The sequence below is a fragment of the Hyaloscypha bicolor genome (genome assembly GCF_002865645.1).
Source record: "Hyaloscypha bicolor E unplaced genomic scaffold K444scaffold_17, whole genome shotgun sequence".
NCBI classification, from domain to species: Eukaryota; Fungi; Ascomycota; class Leotiomycetes; order Helotiales; family Hyaloscyphaceae; genus Hyaloscypha; species Hyaloscypha bicolor.
In genome coordinates this window covers 46,264-61,944 of record NW_020194519.1, presented here as the reverse complement: position 1 = coordinate 61,944, position 15,681 = coordinate 46,264, and the positions used below count along the sequence as shown (strand labels likewise).

General features: G+C 47.1%; 6 protein-coding genes across 6 annotated transcripts; 3 read left to right on the top strand and 3 right to left on the bottom strand.

Annotated features, from left to right (window-relative positions):
- The first annotated feature begins 1,186 nt into the window (after positions 1–1,186).
- K444DRAFT_608329 (uncharacterized protein) lies at positions 1,187–2,879 on the top strand. Its single transcript, XM_024879359.1, has 2 exons — positions 1,187–2,131; positions 2,305–2,879. The coding sequence occupies exons 1-2, from the start codon at positions 1,267–1,269 to the stop codon at positions 2,667–2,669; spliced, it is 1,230 nt and encodes a 409-aa protein (XP_024741526.1). The 5' UTR covers positions 1,187–1,266; the 3' UTR covers positions 2,670–2,879.
- Positions 2,880–3,113: 234 nt separating this feature from the next.
- On the bottom strand, positions 3,114–4,708 carry K444DRAFT_640485 (putative longevity-assurance protein; the record flags this gene model as incomplete). Its single annotated transcript, XM_024884502.1, has 4 exons — positions 3,114–3,761; positions 3,832–4,119; positions 4,195–4,505; positions 4,564–4,708. The coding sequence occupies 4 exons, from the start codon at positions 4,706–4,708 to the stop codon at positions 3,114–3,116; spliced, it is 1,392 nt and encodes a 463-aa protein (XP_024741525.1).
- A 486-nt stretch (positions 4,709–5,194) lies between these two features.
- On the bottom strand, positions 5,195–5,522 carry K444DRAFT_608328 (uncharacterized protein). The gene has a single exon (XM_024879358.1). The coding sequence runs from the start codon at positions 5,382–5,384 to the stop codon at positions 5,229–5,231; it is 156 nt and encodes a 51-aa protein (XP_024741524.1). The 5' UTR covers positions 5,385–5,522; the 3' UTR covers positions 5,195–5,228.
- Positions 5,523–6,023: 501 nt separating this feature from the next.
- K444DRAFT_553820 (cytochrome P450) lies at positions 6,024–8,670 on the bottom strand. The gene is made up of 5 exons (XM_024876631.1): positions 8,161–8,670; positions 7,868–8,114; positions 7,042–7,800; positions 6,641–6,928; positions 6,024–6,495 (listed from the first exon to the last, which is right to left on the bottom strand). The coding sequence occupies exons 1-5, from the start codon at positions 8,248–8,250 to the stop codon at positions 6,326–6,328; spliced, it is 1,554 nt and encodes a 517-aa protein (XP_024741523.1). The 5' UTR covers positions 8,251–8,670; the 3' UTR covers positions 6,024–6,325.
- A 200-nt stretch (positions 8,671–8,870) lies between these two features.
- K444DRAFT_553817 (TPR-like protein) lies at positions 8,871–12,688 on the top strand. Its single transcript, XM_024876630.1, has 4 exons — positions 8,871–9,500; positions 9,559–9,694; positions 9,748–9,995; positions 10,053–12,688. The coding sequence occupies exons 1-4, from the start codon at positions 9,028–9,030 to the stop codon at positions 12,442–12,444; spliced, it is 3,249 nt and encodes a 1,082-aa protein (XP_024741522.1). The 5' UTR covers positions 8,871–9,027; the 3' UTR covers positions 12,445–12,688.
- Positions 12,689–13,502: 814 nt separating this feature from the next.
- On the top strand, positions 13,503–15,650 carry K444DRAFT_581984 (uncharacterized protein; the record flags this gene model as incomplete). The annotated part of the gene is made up of 3 exons (XM_024877771.1): positions 13,503–13,936; positions 14,410–14,440; positions 15,267–15,650. Exons 1-3 carry the CDS (start codon positions 13,545–13,547, stop codon positions 15,648–15,650), a joined length of 807 nt encoding a protein of 268 aa, XP_024741521.1. The 5' UTR covers positions 13,503–13,544.
- Positions 15,651–15,681: the final 31 nt, after the last annotated feature.

The following is a 15,681-nucleotide window of genomic DNA, read 5'->3' as shown; positions in this document are numbered from 1 at the left end:
ATTTTTATTATTTTTATTATTTTTATTATTTTTATTATAAATCTAAATAATTAGAACTATTTTTATTATAAATCTAAATAATTAGAACTATTTTTAAATTTAAATAATTAGAATAGATTTTAAGTTTTAATAATTAGTATTAATTATAAATTTAAATAATTAAAGTCTATTTTTAAACTCAAATAATTAAAGCAAATTTTGAATTCTAATAATTAGAATTTATTTTTATACTTAAATAAATATAATTTATTTTTAAGCTTAAATAATTAGAGCTAATTATAAGTTCTAATAATTAAAACAGATTTTAAATCCTAATAATTAGAATAGATTTATTAGAATAGAATTATTAGAATAGAATTATTAGAATAGAATTATTTACTCAGATAAATTATCTAGAATAGAATTATTAGGAAAGAATTATTAGAATGAGGAATTATTAGAAATAGAATTATTAGCAAATGGAGAATTAGATAGAGATTAATTATAAGTTGCTAATAATTAAGGCCTAATTATAAGCCTCAATAATTAGAGTCTAATTATAAGTTCTAATAATTAAGGCTAATTATATAGAGCCTCTAATATAATCTAGGAACTTAATTTTAGAATTAATTTAAGCCTAAATTATTAGAGCTAATTATAAGTTCTAATAATTGAGGCTAATTATAAGTTTCTAATAATTAGAGCTAATTATAAATCCCAATAATTGGGGCTAATTATGAGCTCTAATAATTAGAGCTAATTATAAATCCCAATAATTGGGGCTAATTATGAGCTTCTAATAATTAGAATTAATTTTAAGCCCTAATAATTAGAGCTAATTATAAGTTCTAATAATTGAGGCTAATTATAAGTTCTAATAATTAGAGCTAATTATAAATCCCAATAATTGGGGCTAATTATGAGCCCCAATAATTGAAGCAGGTTTTGAGCCCTAATAATTGGGGTTGATTTTGAGCCCTAATAATTGGGGCTAATTATAAACCCAAATAATTGGGGCAGATTTTCAGCCCTAATAATTGGTGTAAACTTTTGGTGCGGTTCCTTATGCAGTTCCTTAGCCAGGGAGGTGCCCTTACGGGGCGGGGACGGTATGTAAGGAACTGGCCCCGTAAGGGGGTAAGCTGACTAATCCCGCATGTCTGTGGTGCGCCACTAGTTTTAAGGTTATTTCAGCAAAGTCTCAGAGCTCCTCGTAGGTCTTCTCTCGAATCATCTATTTTCCCTTTTCCGTGAATCCTTTGTGTCTTATCACTGGGGACTTACAGCATGCCAGAATCAACTCATCCCGCCACCACCTTAGTGGAAGGCGCATCCGTCGAGAGTCACGAGCAGCCCTCGAAACCGTTTTTCACACCGCCCACCTACACCATGAAGGAAATCCACGACGCCATCCCACCTCACTGTTTCCAACGAAACACGCTCCTCTCATTCTTCTACATCCTCCGAGACTTCCTCTTCATCGGCATACTCTTCGGCCTTGCCACGCAGATTCCGTTCCTGCCGACCCATCCTCTCCGCGTCAGCGCATGGGTAGCATATTCAATAATCCAAGGCCTCCTCTTCACAGGCGTCTGGGAATTGGCCCACGAGTGCGGGCACGGCGCCCTCTCACCCTCCAAAGCATTCAACAACACCGCGGGGCTTTTCATCCACTCGCTGCTGCTGGTCCCCTACCACTCATGGCGCTTCACGCACTCCACGCACCACAAATCCACAAATAACATCGAGCGGGACGTGGCCTTCGTCCCTGACACGAAAGACGTCTGGCTTGCTGCCCGCGAGGCCCGCGCCCCAGAATTCCTGTTTACGTACTGGGATCTGATCGAAGACATGCCTTTGGTCAACCTCCTGATCCTCATTGGACACCAACTTATCGCCTGGCCGCTCTACCTCATCCTGAACAACTTCGCGCTGCCGCGGATGCGCGCGGTCGAGTGGTGGAAGAGGAGCCACTTCTATTTCGGTGGCGATGGACCGAACTTCAAGCCGGAGAACAGGGATGATATCATTCTGAGCGATCTTGGCGTCGGGCTCGTGGGTGCTGTGTTGTGGGCCGCGTGCCGTTATTTCGGGGCGAGCAATGTCTTCTTATTCTATGGTGCGCCGTGGCTGTGGACTAACCACTGGATATGTGCGTTCTTTGCCCTCCCTCCTTACGGTCCCCCACACCATATTTCGCCGTCTCTCCCATCACGATGCAGGTTTCCGAAGTTTGGAAGGCCATCGAGTCCCAGTCCCCCAAGATCCAAAATTTGGCGTCCCTTCGAAGTGACGAAAATAGGCTGACTCAAAATCCCCTTCTAGTAACAATCACCTTCCTCCAACACACCGACCCGACACTCCCCTACTACCCCACCAAATCCTGGACCTTCCTGCGCGGCGCAGCATCAGCCGTCGACCGGGACTTCGGGTTCATCGGGCACGTGCTCTTCCACGGCGTGATCGAGTACCACGTGCTGCACCACCACGCGTCACGCATCCCCTTCTACCACGCGCGCGAAGCTTCCCAAGCGATCAAGAGAGTAATGGGCAGCCATTATAAAAGTGATACCGAAACGCCGTTTCTGTGGGCGTTTTGGAAGAATTATAATAGGTGTAGGTATGTGGAGGAGAAGGATGTGGGGAGTGAGGTGTATTTCTTTGCGGAGAAGGTGGAGAAGACGAGATGAGTGGGTGGGTGAATAAATGTCTATGCTTGCTTAGAAAGCGAGGAGTTGGCAATTAGATGGTGTGGGGATTTGTTGCAGCAAATAGGTCCGGCATTTTGAGCGGTGAGGGATAGAGGCGTAAGTCATTGCATTGTCTTTGGACGGGTGGTAAGATATCTTTGTAATGAATCATGGATGTAATCTAAGATCACAGAACCGGTGATGCAAAACGGGTTCTTGTGAATTCGATGTCTTCTAAAATCATGAGATCCATATCTAGCAGTTCAAAGTTCTATCACTAGACCTTATTCGCAAAAGGAGACGCCTCGAACAGCTTGGTTGGTAGGAGGAATGAAATTCTGAGATCTCAGCCAAATCGACTTGGCCTGGGGGGTATAAAGCCATGCGGACCCGTCCTCCCCTTCCGATGTCCCTCGTTCGTCCAATGACCCAATCTCTCTCCACTCATATGGGCTTCTCGCATCCAATTCTATTCAGTAACTCCTTACTATTTTCCGTGACCCCAAGTCTCCGCCTTCCACTCGTGACCGAGACTCTAGGTTTCTGGGTCGGCAACTGCTTTTTCGACAGCCCAACGCTCATGCTCTCCATTTCGTCACCACCTCCTACACAGACATTCAAGTCGGTGACATTCATCTGCCGTCTCCCCTCGGCTGCTTCTCGGCCATCAACCTCCTCCTCATCTTCATCATCACTCCGAACATCTTCCACCTTCCCACCGACCACCATGCCGGCAATGAGCTTCACAATCATACCGAACCATATCATACTCAAAGTCTGCAGCGAAAGTAACATACCGAGAAATATGTACTTCACTTCCTGATTCAAGCAGATGACTCCGTCCAGGTTCTGAAACGGCCACAGGAGATGGGCAAAGGTATCGGGGTGCGCAGGCATATCCGGAATGAGCTCGCTGGTCGCGCCGTTGTAACAACCAAACAGCATAGTTCTGGGTCCCGGAACATCGACCCAGATATCGTAGCAAAGCATGAGGTACATGACATGGCGCGCTATAAACCAAGCCACAACAAAGACGCCAAAGGCTATGTTGCAGGCGGTCTCATGGCGGAGGTAGCGGAGGATTTTGGCGATCTGCCAGACGGTACCAAGACATTAGAGTTTGCGCTAGATATGGGGAAAGCTCGAAGCTAGCAATTCTTACCGGTAACAACAAGTCTACGACATCCATGAGGCACAGAACCACGTTTGCGGCCCGCGTGTAGCGGTACACGTAGGTGATGGAAATCAGTGTGCAGGTGATGATGTGGTGGGTGAGCATTTGTGCGTGATCTTTCCTGCGCTTTTCGATGTGGATAACGAGTATTTGCTGGATCCAGAATGCCAATTGTGCAAGATAGTACCATTTAAACAGTCCGGACATCTCTCGCGCTGGCCAGGCAGTCCAGATTTCGGCATTGTTGAGCCAGTAAACGGAGTTATACCAGAGGTACTGTAGTTCTCGGGGTCAGCATTCATTCTGCCTCCAAGCTTGTGCAGGTAGCTATAAATGGATCCAGAAACATACCATGCCCAAAGTCCAGAAGTAGCCATAATATAGCACAAGCCAGCCTTGCTCAGCAAAGCGCAGATGATTCTTGGGGGCAACGCCTAAAGGACCAGCAAGAGGTTGCAGGATGTGCTCAATTGAGAAGGCACGAAGAGCAGTGAAGGTGACAACCCATGCGAACACGAAATATACATCGTCGAGACCTTGGGTGTAGGTGTGCTCCGCATTTGAGGGGTATGAAAGTTGCAGGAATTTTCGCGTGTAAATTCGTGATTGTGGGGAAAAGGCGTGAAGGGCGATCACGAAAAGCATCAGCGACGACGAGAGCGCTGGAGAGTTCACAGGTCAATTGGAGTTTTGAGCAATCAATTGGGAGGAGCGACCTACGGATTTGATATTTCAGGACCCAGTCGAGGAAGTGTCGTGATGGAGCAGGAGCTTGACGTTTCATGGAGCCTTCTGTGTGTGTCTTTTGCACAGGCTCCTTCACAGCACCATTCGCCGTCGGACGAGAAGACCCTGGCTCTGCCATGGCAATTGCGCTCTCGGCGTTTGCGAACGAATGTACGAACAGAGGCGCCGCGTGAAAGGGGTCGAGGAGGGAGGGCAACGGGGAAACGAGAGTGGGATGCCCACGATCTTGGGGTGGGAAGCAAGAAGGGAATGGGCAGACAAGAACAGGAACAGGAACAGGCGGTGAAAAGATTCAAGCGACTGCTGCCCCTGTCGGCGCAGTGGCCCCCATCAGGGGTTTTAATCACGTGATTAACGGACATGACCTCGCGATTGGCTGCTGTGTTCAGCTATGGATAACACTGCGGCCACGAAAACCAGGCCTCTTGCAAGACCTGGACATTTTGCACACATCTACGAAACGACACTCAGCACTCAGGGTCGTCCGAGCACAATCAAGCTATTCCTCCATTGAGACCGACCGAGAGCAGCCAGCGACAATGTCGACTTCTATTCTAGCCAGCTTGGCGCCGTCAACTTCAGCGCTCGTCAACGTCGGAGCGGCCATTTTCCTGATCGCCGTCGCGCTCTTTGGCATCTCATATCATGAAGCCCTCACGTCTTGTGAGTGCCCGATTGCTTGTATTGCGGAGCGCGCCTGCCTGCCTTTGTTTACGTCTGCTGATGTGTGGGTCTCTTAGCACGAAGCACCAAGTCTCCGCGAAAAGCGCGTGGTAGAGAACTCTCAGGCACATCAAGCTGTGGGTAGCTGCGTATACCCAAACTTTAGCACGATTCTCTTTGCTGACACTACAAGTCCGAGTAGTTCAATCACAAACTCCACACGCCTCAGGGACATCGACAGAGCAGAAGCCGCGGTCTGTAAAGTCTCCGATGTTAGATCTCCACATAAGGTGACGGAAATTTGCTTTTCGTATCTTGGATTCGTTACGTTCACGGCACACCCAGATAGGATCTGGTAATCGGTGATTTCGGAGAGGAATACTGGAATGTGGAGGAGGGGAGCCCGGAAAGAAGAATGCCAGGGAGTGGGTATGGCTTCAGCTGAGAAATGGCTGGGCATTTAAGTTCAGCAATGTAAAAGATTCAACTCAAGATCAAACATTGGAGTTCCTTGACAGAGAGTGAATTGTGATCTCAGAAACCTGGGAAATTGTGAGACAATCCGCTGGCCAAAAGCCTGAGATAATGCTTTGGCAAAGAAGGCGCGTCATGATACCAACTGGAACGTCTGCCCTGTTACTAGGAAAGCACAGAACGGCTCACTCAGGAAAATACACGACCAATGTCCCACCCCGCGCGGCAGTTTGGGAGGTGTGACTTTTGCTTGGTCATTGGGTTCGGCTTCTGCTGAGCCTCAGATGCACGTTGCTGTTCCAACAAACCAGCGCCAGGGTCAATTGGCGGGTTCTGGGCACAATTCTCTAAGTGGTCGCAGCTTCCAACGACGTCTATTAAGGTTTCGTTTAGCTGTGAAGATTGTACCGGCGGCGGACGCTCCCGGACGCGGCCACCAAGTACTAAGTAAATCTTAGATAAACATCAGGCAGTTGCTCCCCCGCGCAACGCTCTATGGAGTCTATTATCCTTGTGGTACCAGTGGTGTCGGCCTAACTCCCAAATCCCAGATCCCAAGTCCCAGATCCCAAATCCCAAATTGCATATATTTGAAATGTCACGTGGAGGCGCGCAGCCAGCAGCCTTCACCGCTCGCTAGTACCAGCGTGACGTCTTGGCGTTCCTGCCCCACTTCCGGGATATCTCTGGCCGGGTCGCGCTCGAAGCGCTTGAAAGTCTGCAGGATCCTGATGATTGCATATGAGGCCTCGAGGAGGGCAAACTCCTCTGCAACCGGTAAGCTACGGATAGACAGACACGCACACCCACACGTTCACGCACGAAGAAGAAGACGAAGAAGAGGAAGACGAAGAAGAAGAAGAAGAAGAAGAAGAAGAAGAAGAAGAAGAAGCAGAAGGAGAAGAAGTCTTACGCCCAATACACACCCGTGGCCCGCCATTGAAAGGCAGGTATCCCCACCCGATGCCCTTGAGGTTCACCTCGTTGTCGACATTGGGGTCCCAGCGCTCGGGACGGAACGCTTCGGCGTCGCTCCCATACAGCTCCTTGCGACGGTGCATGATGTATACGGCGTAGCCGATGGGGGCCCCTTTCTTAACGAAGACAGGTGCTTTGCCGTCTGCGCCCCCGCCAGTAGGCAGGACGGTTGTCTTCGTTGCGGCGCGCGAATTCAGCGGCACGGAAGGGTAGAGCCGAAGAACTGTTTGCAGCGCATTCGCATTAGCATTAGCATTAGCATTAGCAGTGCCCAGTGGATGCAGCAAGAGGGACAAAGCACGAGGCACGAGGCACGAGGCGCGCTGGGAAACCGACCTTCCTTTAAGACATACGACAGGTAGAGCATCTTTTTCATGTCAGTCCGATCCGGGTGTCGCGCGTCCTCCCCCACCCCCACGACAGATTCGATCTCGTCTTGAAGCTTCGCCATCACTTTCTCGTGCGATACCAGCAATCGCATCGTCCATGTCAGCATGCAGGCCGTTGTGTCCCTCCCCGCAAGCAAAATGTTCAGCAACGCATCGCGCAGTGCCTTGGGATCCCTGGTCTCCTTCATCATGCTTCCCAGGAAGCCGTAGTCCGTCGGCTTCGTCGACCTCTCATCCGCTTCCTTGCTCGAGTTGGCAAGCGCTTCTTTAATCTCCCCATCAATCCACCGATGCACTGTCGCGTTGGAATCTCGGAACTCCTTGGTGTTCAGCAACCAATGTAACGGCCCCAATCTCCCCCGATGCGCAAGGTAATTCTGCGAAACCCGAAAGCTGTCTCCAAAAGCTTCAGCTTCTTCATTATTATCCGCGAGCGATCTTATCGACCTTCCGAAGAGCAGATACGTCGTGGTATCGAGTGTAAAGCGGAAGAATAGCGGCTGGAAATCGACGACCTTCCCATCGGGGATGCATTTGAGGAGCGCTTCGGCAGATTCTTGCACTTCGACGAAATTGTCGAATCGTTTAGATTGGAAGAGGGGCCGCAGCATGTCGCGCGAGTGCTTCCAGTCGTCGCCATCTTGGGTGAATATTCCGGGCCCCATGAGGGGTCGCCAGACATCAGGACGGTCGCCCATTCCAAAATCTTCATTAAGTTGCCTGATTAGTAGGGTCTTTCACGAGAAAAGGAGAGGCGCAGGCAGTAGACGCACTATTAAATTGTGTGCCCAAAACCGCTTCGATGTTCTTGGGATCGACTGTATCAATCCCACTCAGCCCCAAAAGCTTCTGTTCGAATGTGGGCGGCATGGGCGCGACTAAATTACTGAAAAAGCGCAGGATGCGCCCTTCCATGGCTTGACGGTACGCTTCGTATAGGAGGTCGAGCGCGAGAGGCCATTTGTACGGTAGCGTTTTGAGGGGCTGGCAATTGTGTTGGCGGATGTACAACGAGTCTGCCTTCGAGGGGTTAACAACAAGTATGCACTTTCCGAGGACGCCTCACTTTTTGAGCTTGATAGCGGCGGAGGAATAGATAAGCGATGAGCAGTAAGAGCGACGGCCCTAGAATGCTTTTGGGAGTGATCCCGTCCATGTTTCCTGCGAACCGGACGTGGAGTTGGTAGTAATTGCGAGGTGTGAAGGCGACTGACTGCGAGGAGATGAGAAGCTTGTCAGCAGCCACGTTCGCCAAAAAGTCGCGGAGCCTCTCGGCGCGGGGTGAATCATTGAATCTTGTACTCCAACGTCAGCCAGGATAATTGCGTGTTGTTAGCTGCCTGTTTCATCGCAATGTTGCAAGCAGAGGGGCTGGCGGCGGGGCGGCAGGAACATCGAATCAGAAGGGATTCGTTCACACCCATGGACCCATCCGGCGACGGGGAGGCCTTTGAGGAGGGTGGGGGCGGCCGGAGTGAGTGGCATTGCGAGGACACTTCGGCCTCATAGTCAGCTTTGTTGAGCTGCAATGTAACCTGAAGATCCTGCACTCGTGCCCAGAAGATATCGAAACTTCGAAACAAGAGGATCGCTGCAAGCCATGACACGACTGCACTCGTGTCCAGAAGGGTGTGGTCGAGAAGATTCCAGCCTCTGCTTAAACTCAATTGGTAAGACCCCCGGGGAACTGCAGCTGCAGGTGCAGGTGCAGGTGTCGCTTCAGCCCCTCTGTACTTCCCCTCTATTTAGCTAAGGTTAACTGGGCCCCCGCGCATGGGTGGGAATCGGAAATCAACTTCCGGATACGAACGGACCCCCGTGGTCAAAAGTGAGTATCCTTCCGATAGCGACGCCTGCAGCTACAGCTACAGCTACGACAAAGACAGCAGGCCACAAAGAATAATCAACATACTCACTACAGCCGGCATGCGCTATGGCGGATCCTCTTTCTATTATCGCTGGAACTGTTGGTCTTCTTGATGTGTGCTGGAGGGTCGGCTCGTACTTGAGCGATGTGAAGGGGGCTGCGAAGGACATAGAATCTGACCTCGAGGGCCTGCGAGACGAGATCGACGCGCTACATGGAATCAACTCGGTGATACGAGAGCTTCAGAAGAAGACGGCCGAAGCTGGCTTGATCTCGGGTCTGGACCAAGCGCCTGAACTCAGCAGGATATGGAAGAACATCGAGGAAAACACACGAGGCTGCACGGACGTCGTAGCGAAGCTCGAAGACGAAGTTAGAAAAATTATAGGCAAGAGCCAGCAGGTCAAGCCCACAGGCAAAATCGATGGAATTCGGAAAACGGTCAGACGGCAGTCCACGGATCCGCAACTATCAAAATTCCACCAGAGTCTCTCCAAGTACCATCAAAGCTCTCAGGTGTGCCTGACTGCTCTTGATATGTAAGCTCGCCCATTCGATGTCGTCTCAGGGCTAACTTTATACTAATCTTTCGTGCAGCTTCTACTCCAGACACTCTCTTAAGGCAACTGAAAGTCTTTCCGGCAAAGCTGATAAGCTTCTCGAGAAGGAGTCCCAACTTGAATACCAAATCAAGGTCCTCAGATCTCAACATAGAGCTACTAACAGCCGAGGAGTAGGTCTTCTCTAACACTTGATTGGAACATTCAATAGTCTAATTGTGCATAGCTTCTGGAAACAATCGAAGCTGCAGCAGCGGTAATCAGCAAGCCGCTCAACAAGCACTTCATGCCTCCCCGTTCTGTCAGCAGTATCTTCACAGGCCGAGAAGAACTCTTGCAGGAGCTTGGAAAGACTCTTGAGGGTGATTACTCACTCGAGTCAGACACTGTGCAGAAACGATTCGTGATACAAGGGCTCGGCGGCTCGGGCAAGACGGAGTTTTGTTGTCGGTTTGCTCAAGTCAATCGACAGAAGTGAGTTATGGATTGGTACAACAAGTATACATGACCACGATTAACACATGCGTACAGGTTCTGGGGTGTCTTCTCAATCAATGCCGCTTCGCACGAAACTGCGAAAGAGGGCTTCGCCTTGATCGCCGAGATAGGTGGCGTTGAACCCAACGAACGCGCTGCCAAGGCATGGCTCGCCAGCTTAGAAGTTCCATGGCTCCTTATCATCGACAACTCAGACGACCCTTACCTCAACATTGCAGATCTCTTTCCCGCTGGCGAGCGAGGCTTTATTCTCGTGACCACTCGGGTCCCGGAAAATACCAAGCATGGCACCGTTGGACGAAAATCATTCGTATTTGAGCAACTGGAGAGCCGTGCTGCGACACATCTGTTACTAAAAGCAGCCCAGGTTGAGAGCCCGTGGGACACGAAGACAATGGACGGAGCGGGCAGGATCACCAAAGCTCTTGGCTACCTCCCACTTGCTCTTATCCATGCAGGATCCGCAATCGCGAATCGGTTGTGCGAGCTTGGAAGCTACCTCGAATACTTTGAGACGGTCTGGGATAATATCCGCCAAACGAAAAAGCAGACAAGAGCGAGAAGGCCCAGGCATCCTGATTCGGACGATAGCGAAGATGACCAGACATATATGGGTGTGTATTCCAGCTACGAAATATTGTACAGAAGACTGGAAAGGGGAGCGGGGGAGGAGAGGACCAGCCGTAACAGAGATGCCATTGACCTGCTTAGAATATTCTCCTTCTTCAATCGCGAGAATATCAGACTTGACCTGCTTATCGCTGCAGCAAGGAACACTGTACCGAAGCCCGTGGGAAAAGATGATAAGCCGAAGCCATGGACACAAAGGCTGAGAGAGTTAACTTTGAGGGAGTTGCTATTTGCATTACGGATCGAAGTGTTGAAGGATCGAAGTCAGCCAGTGTTGCCGCAAATGCTCCGCGATGTCCTCGATGAAAGCATAACAATCCCCGAGTTTGAATCACGGCTTCGGAGTGGAATGAAGGTGCTGACTCAATACTCATTAATCACCTATCAGGAAGCGACCCACAGCTACGCGATGCATCCCTTGGTTCACGTCTGGGTGCGCGAGAGGCCACAAATGAGCTTAGGAGAAAAGGCCATCTGGGCGCAGGCTGCGAAGAACACCATAACTAACAGCATCTCACTCCCGCTGCAAGGAACCCCTCCCAAGGAAGAACTCGAGTTCCATAGGAGCCTGCTGCTTCACATCATGAACCTGCGCAAGCGGCAAAGCGAGATCGTGGCCAAGATCCGAAAAAATCAGACGCGGTTCTTCAGGATCTGGCCAGTGGTCGTCCCCAAGTCTGATCTCGAGGTGGTCGATCGCAACCAAGCACTGCAATGCGGAAAGTTCAGCTATGTATACACCATATGTGGCAAATGGGACGAAGCCCTGGCACTCCAGCAAGCAGTGAAAGACTTTCTCGTGCCGAATCTCGGGTGGGAACATGAAGCCTCAATACGGATTTGCAAGTATCTGGCAAGGACGTACTTGCTCAAGGGACGTTTCAACGAGGCAGGAACCCTGAATGAGCAGGTGCTCCAAGCAGCAATAAACTCCCTGGGAGAAGGACATCAAATAACACTCGAGATAATGGACAGCTTGGGGTCTATCCGCGTTCTGCAGGGCCGGTTGCCGGAGGCCGAAGAGATGCATTCACGAGCCATCCAAGGAATGCGCAAGACGCACGGATCGGATCACCCAGACACCCTGTCTGCCATCGACAACCTCGGCGCGGTCTTCTGGCACAAATTCGAGTTTGACAAGGCTGTAGAATGCCACTTGGAGGCGTTGAAAGGGATGAAAACCAAGTTGGGACCCACGGATGAGCGAACGCTAGCTGCGAAAGAGAACATTGCGATGGCCTACCGCGAGATTGGCGGGGCGTATCTAGACGAAGCACACGCGCTTATGGAGGAGGTCCTCGAGGAGCGCACCAAGTTACTGGGGCGGGAGCAGCCATTCACGCTGATAGCAATGTCAAACCTTGCGTACGTCAAGCACACGATGGGCGATCACGAGGAAGCAGAACGCATCATTAGAAAGGGATTGCCCGTGGGAGAACGCAACCTTGGGGAAACCCACCACGGCGTCCTAGCCGCCAAGTTGCGCTTAGCAATCATCCTCACGGCGCAGAAACGGTACGAAGAAGCCAAAGCCATCTTCAAGTTCGTGCTCGACCGCGACAAGTACGCCGACTCCGTGCGAACAGATGGCGCCATCAAGGGCTACCACGGTTCGTGGATCTTTGCCTTCTACCAGTACGTGCTGTTCTGGGAGCATCAGGGGAAGGTCAAGGAGGCGCTCGATGCGTGTGAGGAGCTGTGCAAGGTGTTGGAGAGCTCGACGCATCGCATTCGCAAGATTGTGTTTGATAAACGAGAGGATTTGACGAAGAGGTTTGCTTTCCCTCTTTTGTAATCGTGCATCCTTGGTTGCATATTGGGTGATCACTGAATCTAGGTTTGTCTCGCGGCCTTTTCGAGAAAGAAAAGAGTCCGAGGGGATTTACCACATGCTAGTGACAGCAAGAAGGTCTCCAAGCCCCTTATCCCGTATACGATATATACCCTCTAGATAGTTAAAGTCCTAGCCATATAACTGATTACCGCGGTTTTAGCTACTGAATTTAACTAGTTTTATTAATATTTTACATAGCCTCGACTATTTATTAAACTTTACTTATAAGTATATATGCCTTAATTTACTTTATATAATAACTTCTAATATCTGCTTTTAAAAATTACTAGTTATTATTTTTAATTATTCTAATAATCTAAATCCTTAATCTAAAAACTAGAAATAATCTCTTATTAATTATAATAAGCCTTATTTATTTTTATTTTAAAGCTATTTTTAGTTATATAAGTTTTTTTTTATTCTTAACTTTTAATAATTATTATATTTTATTATTATTATATAAAACTATAGTCTTATTATAAGATATTTATTAATAAATAATAAAATAATAAAACAAATTAATAAATTATAAAACTAAAATATTAAATTTAATATAAAACTAATTTTTATCTCTTTTATAAGATTTAGAGAAGCCTTTATTATATAAAAGACTCTAATAATATATATATATAATTAAAGAACTATAGGCCTAAAATCTATAATAAAATTAGTAATATAAAAAAACTTACTAATTTCTCTAATTAATATTCGAAATTAATTATATATAATATAATTTTATATAATTCTATATATATTATAATTATATTTCTTTTTAAGAATTTTATTTATAAGATCTATTAATTTATTTAATTAAAATAAACTTCTAGTATTTAAAAAATAGTTTTATTAATATAATTTAAATACTAAATATAAAAATTATTTAATTAAATTAGAGCTAAATAAATAAAAAGAAATAATAATTATATTTTAAATATAAAAGCTAGCTAATAATTATAATTTTATTTAGAAATAGAGCTGTATCTCCTATAATAGTTCCCAATGGTCATTGTGTTCACTCCGTTCTAATTATTTTCTCATTTTGTAATCAATTATGTCTGTCTATGCCAGGTTTCCCCTCAACCATACACCCATCAACGTATCTCTCTTCGCCAATCCAATGCAACCTCTCGGCGGTCTCATTAATCAACCCACCGAACTATGAAGCCCTCTCATATCGGTGGGGAGACCTAAAAATTAGATCTACCATTCAGCTTGAGAACCAAGATTTTTCGATCACCACAAGTCTCAAGGAAGCCCTCGTACGTCTGCGAGACCGAACAAGGCCCATGAAATACTGGATCGACCAAATCCGCATAAATCAAGGCGATTCATCAGAAAAAAATCGCCAAGTTCCCCTTATGGGTGAAGTGTACTCAAAAGCCGGGATCGTGAAGGCCTGGTTGGGGGAAGAAGCGGAGGAGGGTGAAAAGGCGTTTAGACTATCTGAACGTTGGTACAATACTATGAAGATGTTCCATAGTCTATTTCGAGAAGTGGCATCCCGGAATCGACAACAAGCTGTCTTGTTTGTAAGCAGTGTGGGAAATGAGTAGAGTAGAGTAGAGTAGTGGGCCCTACTCATATTCTACTCAAATAAATTTCTCACTACTCATACTCTACTCAATACTCTACTCAACTACTCTAGAATATTCTAGAGTAGTTGAGTAGTATGCACGTGATGTTACACGTGATGTTACACGTGACATGCTAGCCTAATTAGATAAGGCTCCGGGGTGGCCCGAGTCTAGCGCTACTGCACTGCCCAATCAAGTAGTAGCAAGGCTTGGTAAGCAAGGTAGTACCTTAATATATTCTTAGGCTTCCTTAGCTATTAAGGGCAAACTCTTCTCTCAAGGTACTCTTATTATTTAAATTATATAATAGACTTAATAAGAGTACTATTAAGATAATATCTTACTCAAAAAGCTGGGAGTTATTTAAAGACGAATTAGAAGAAGTAAAATGTGAGGCTCCCAATATAGCAGGGTGCTACGCAAGTAGTCAAGGTAAAGGGGTGGAATATAGAGTAAAGTATGGAGTGAAGCATGGAAGTATATTAATTCCAAGAACTGGTTCTTAGTAATAAACTAATCGATGCCCATTTCCAAAGCTCGCATGCCTCCATATATAGAATGTCACGATAAGGTGATATTGCAGTGGTGGTAAAGAGCTTGAATTGAGCTGAAGGCTGTGTGCCGGGCTAAAAGCACTGGCTACACGCTAAGTCACGTGCAGTGGCACCACGTGACTGGTGCCACGTAACATAGAATCTAGTGTTCCGCTGGATGTACGGAAGCACTAGTCCTAATTAGGGAGTGCGATCCCACATAAGCACTAGCCTAATTAGGCTACCAAATCCAGCTGGACGATCGTTAAGGTGCGCATCACATAAAAGGAGAAGAAAAAAAGCAGGAAAAGAAAGATTTCGAGGAGGGAAATCTGGTTTTTATAGAAGAAAAGTGGTATTTAAGTAGCCTTATATAAGCTCTAGCTTAAATTATATAGTACTGCTTAATATGTGCCTTATTTATTTATTAATAATTAAATAAATATTGATTTTTTATATTTATATAACTTGCACGTGACTACTCTTGAGTTACTCTAGAGTAGTACTCTACTCTACTCTACTCAAGTACCATATTACGCTACTCAAACTCTACTTTACTCTACCCAAGACTACTCTAGAGTAGCTTGAGTAGCTTGAGTAGTTTTTACCCACACTGTTTGTAAGGATGGCCGGGCCAATTGTGGTGGACGTTTCCAACTTACAGGCTTTCGTTCAGTTGATCATTCGCGAGTACTGGAGACGCGTTTGGATGATTCGGGAGATTGGTCGAGCGAGGCAATGCATTGTCTTGTCTGGGCCCAACAAAACGGACTTGAAATCATTGATGGCAATGTCTGAGCTAATTGCCGATTTCGATGGAGAGTTCTTTCAAGGCGTATTCGACCGCGGGGTCTCCCAGTTTTATCAGTCAATTCACAGCACGCGATTTCTTCTCTCGTTCAATCAGGCTTCGGATTGGTATATTGCGGTGCCAAACAATCCAGACGTTGTTACTGTCGAGACCATTTTGGGCTCAACGGGACATTTTGGACATACGAATCCCCACGATAGGATATACGGACTTCTTGGTGTACATGTCTTTCGGGAAATCTCAACTTAACGGTGGACTACACGCGACCACCGGAGAGAAC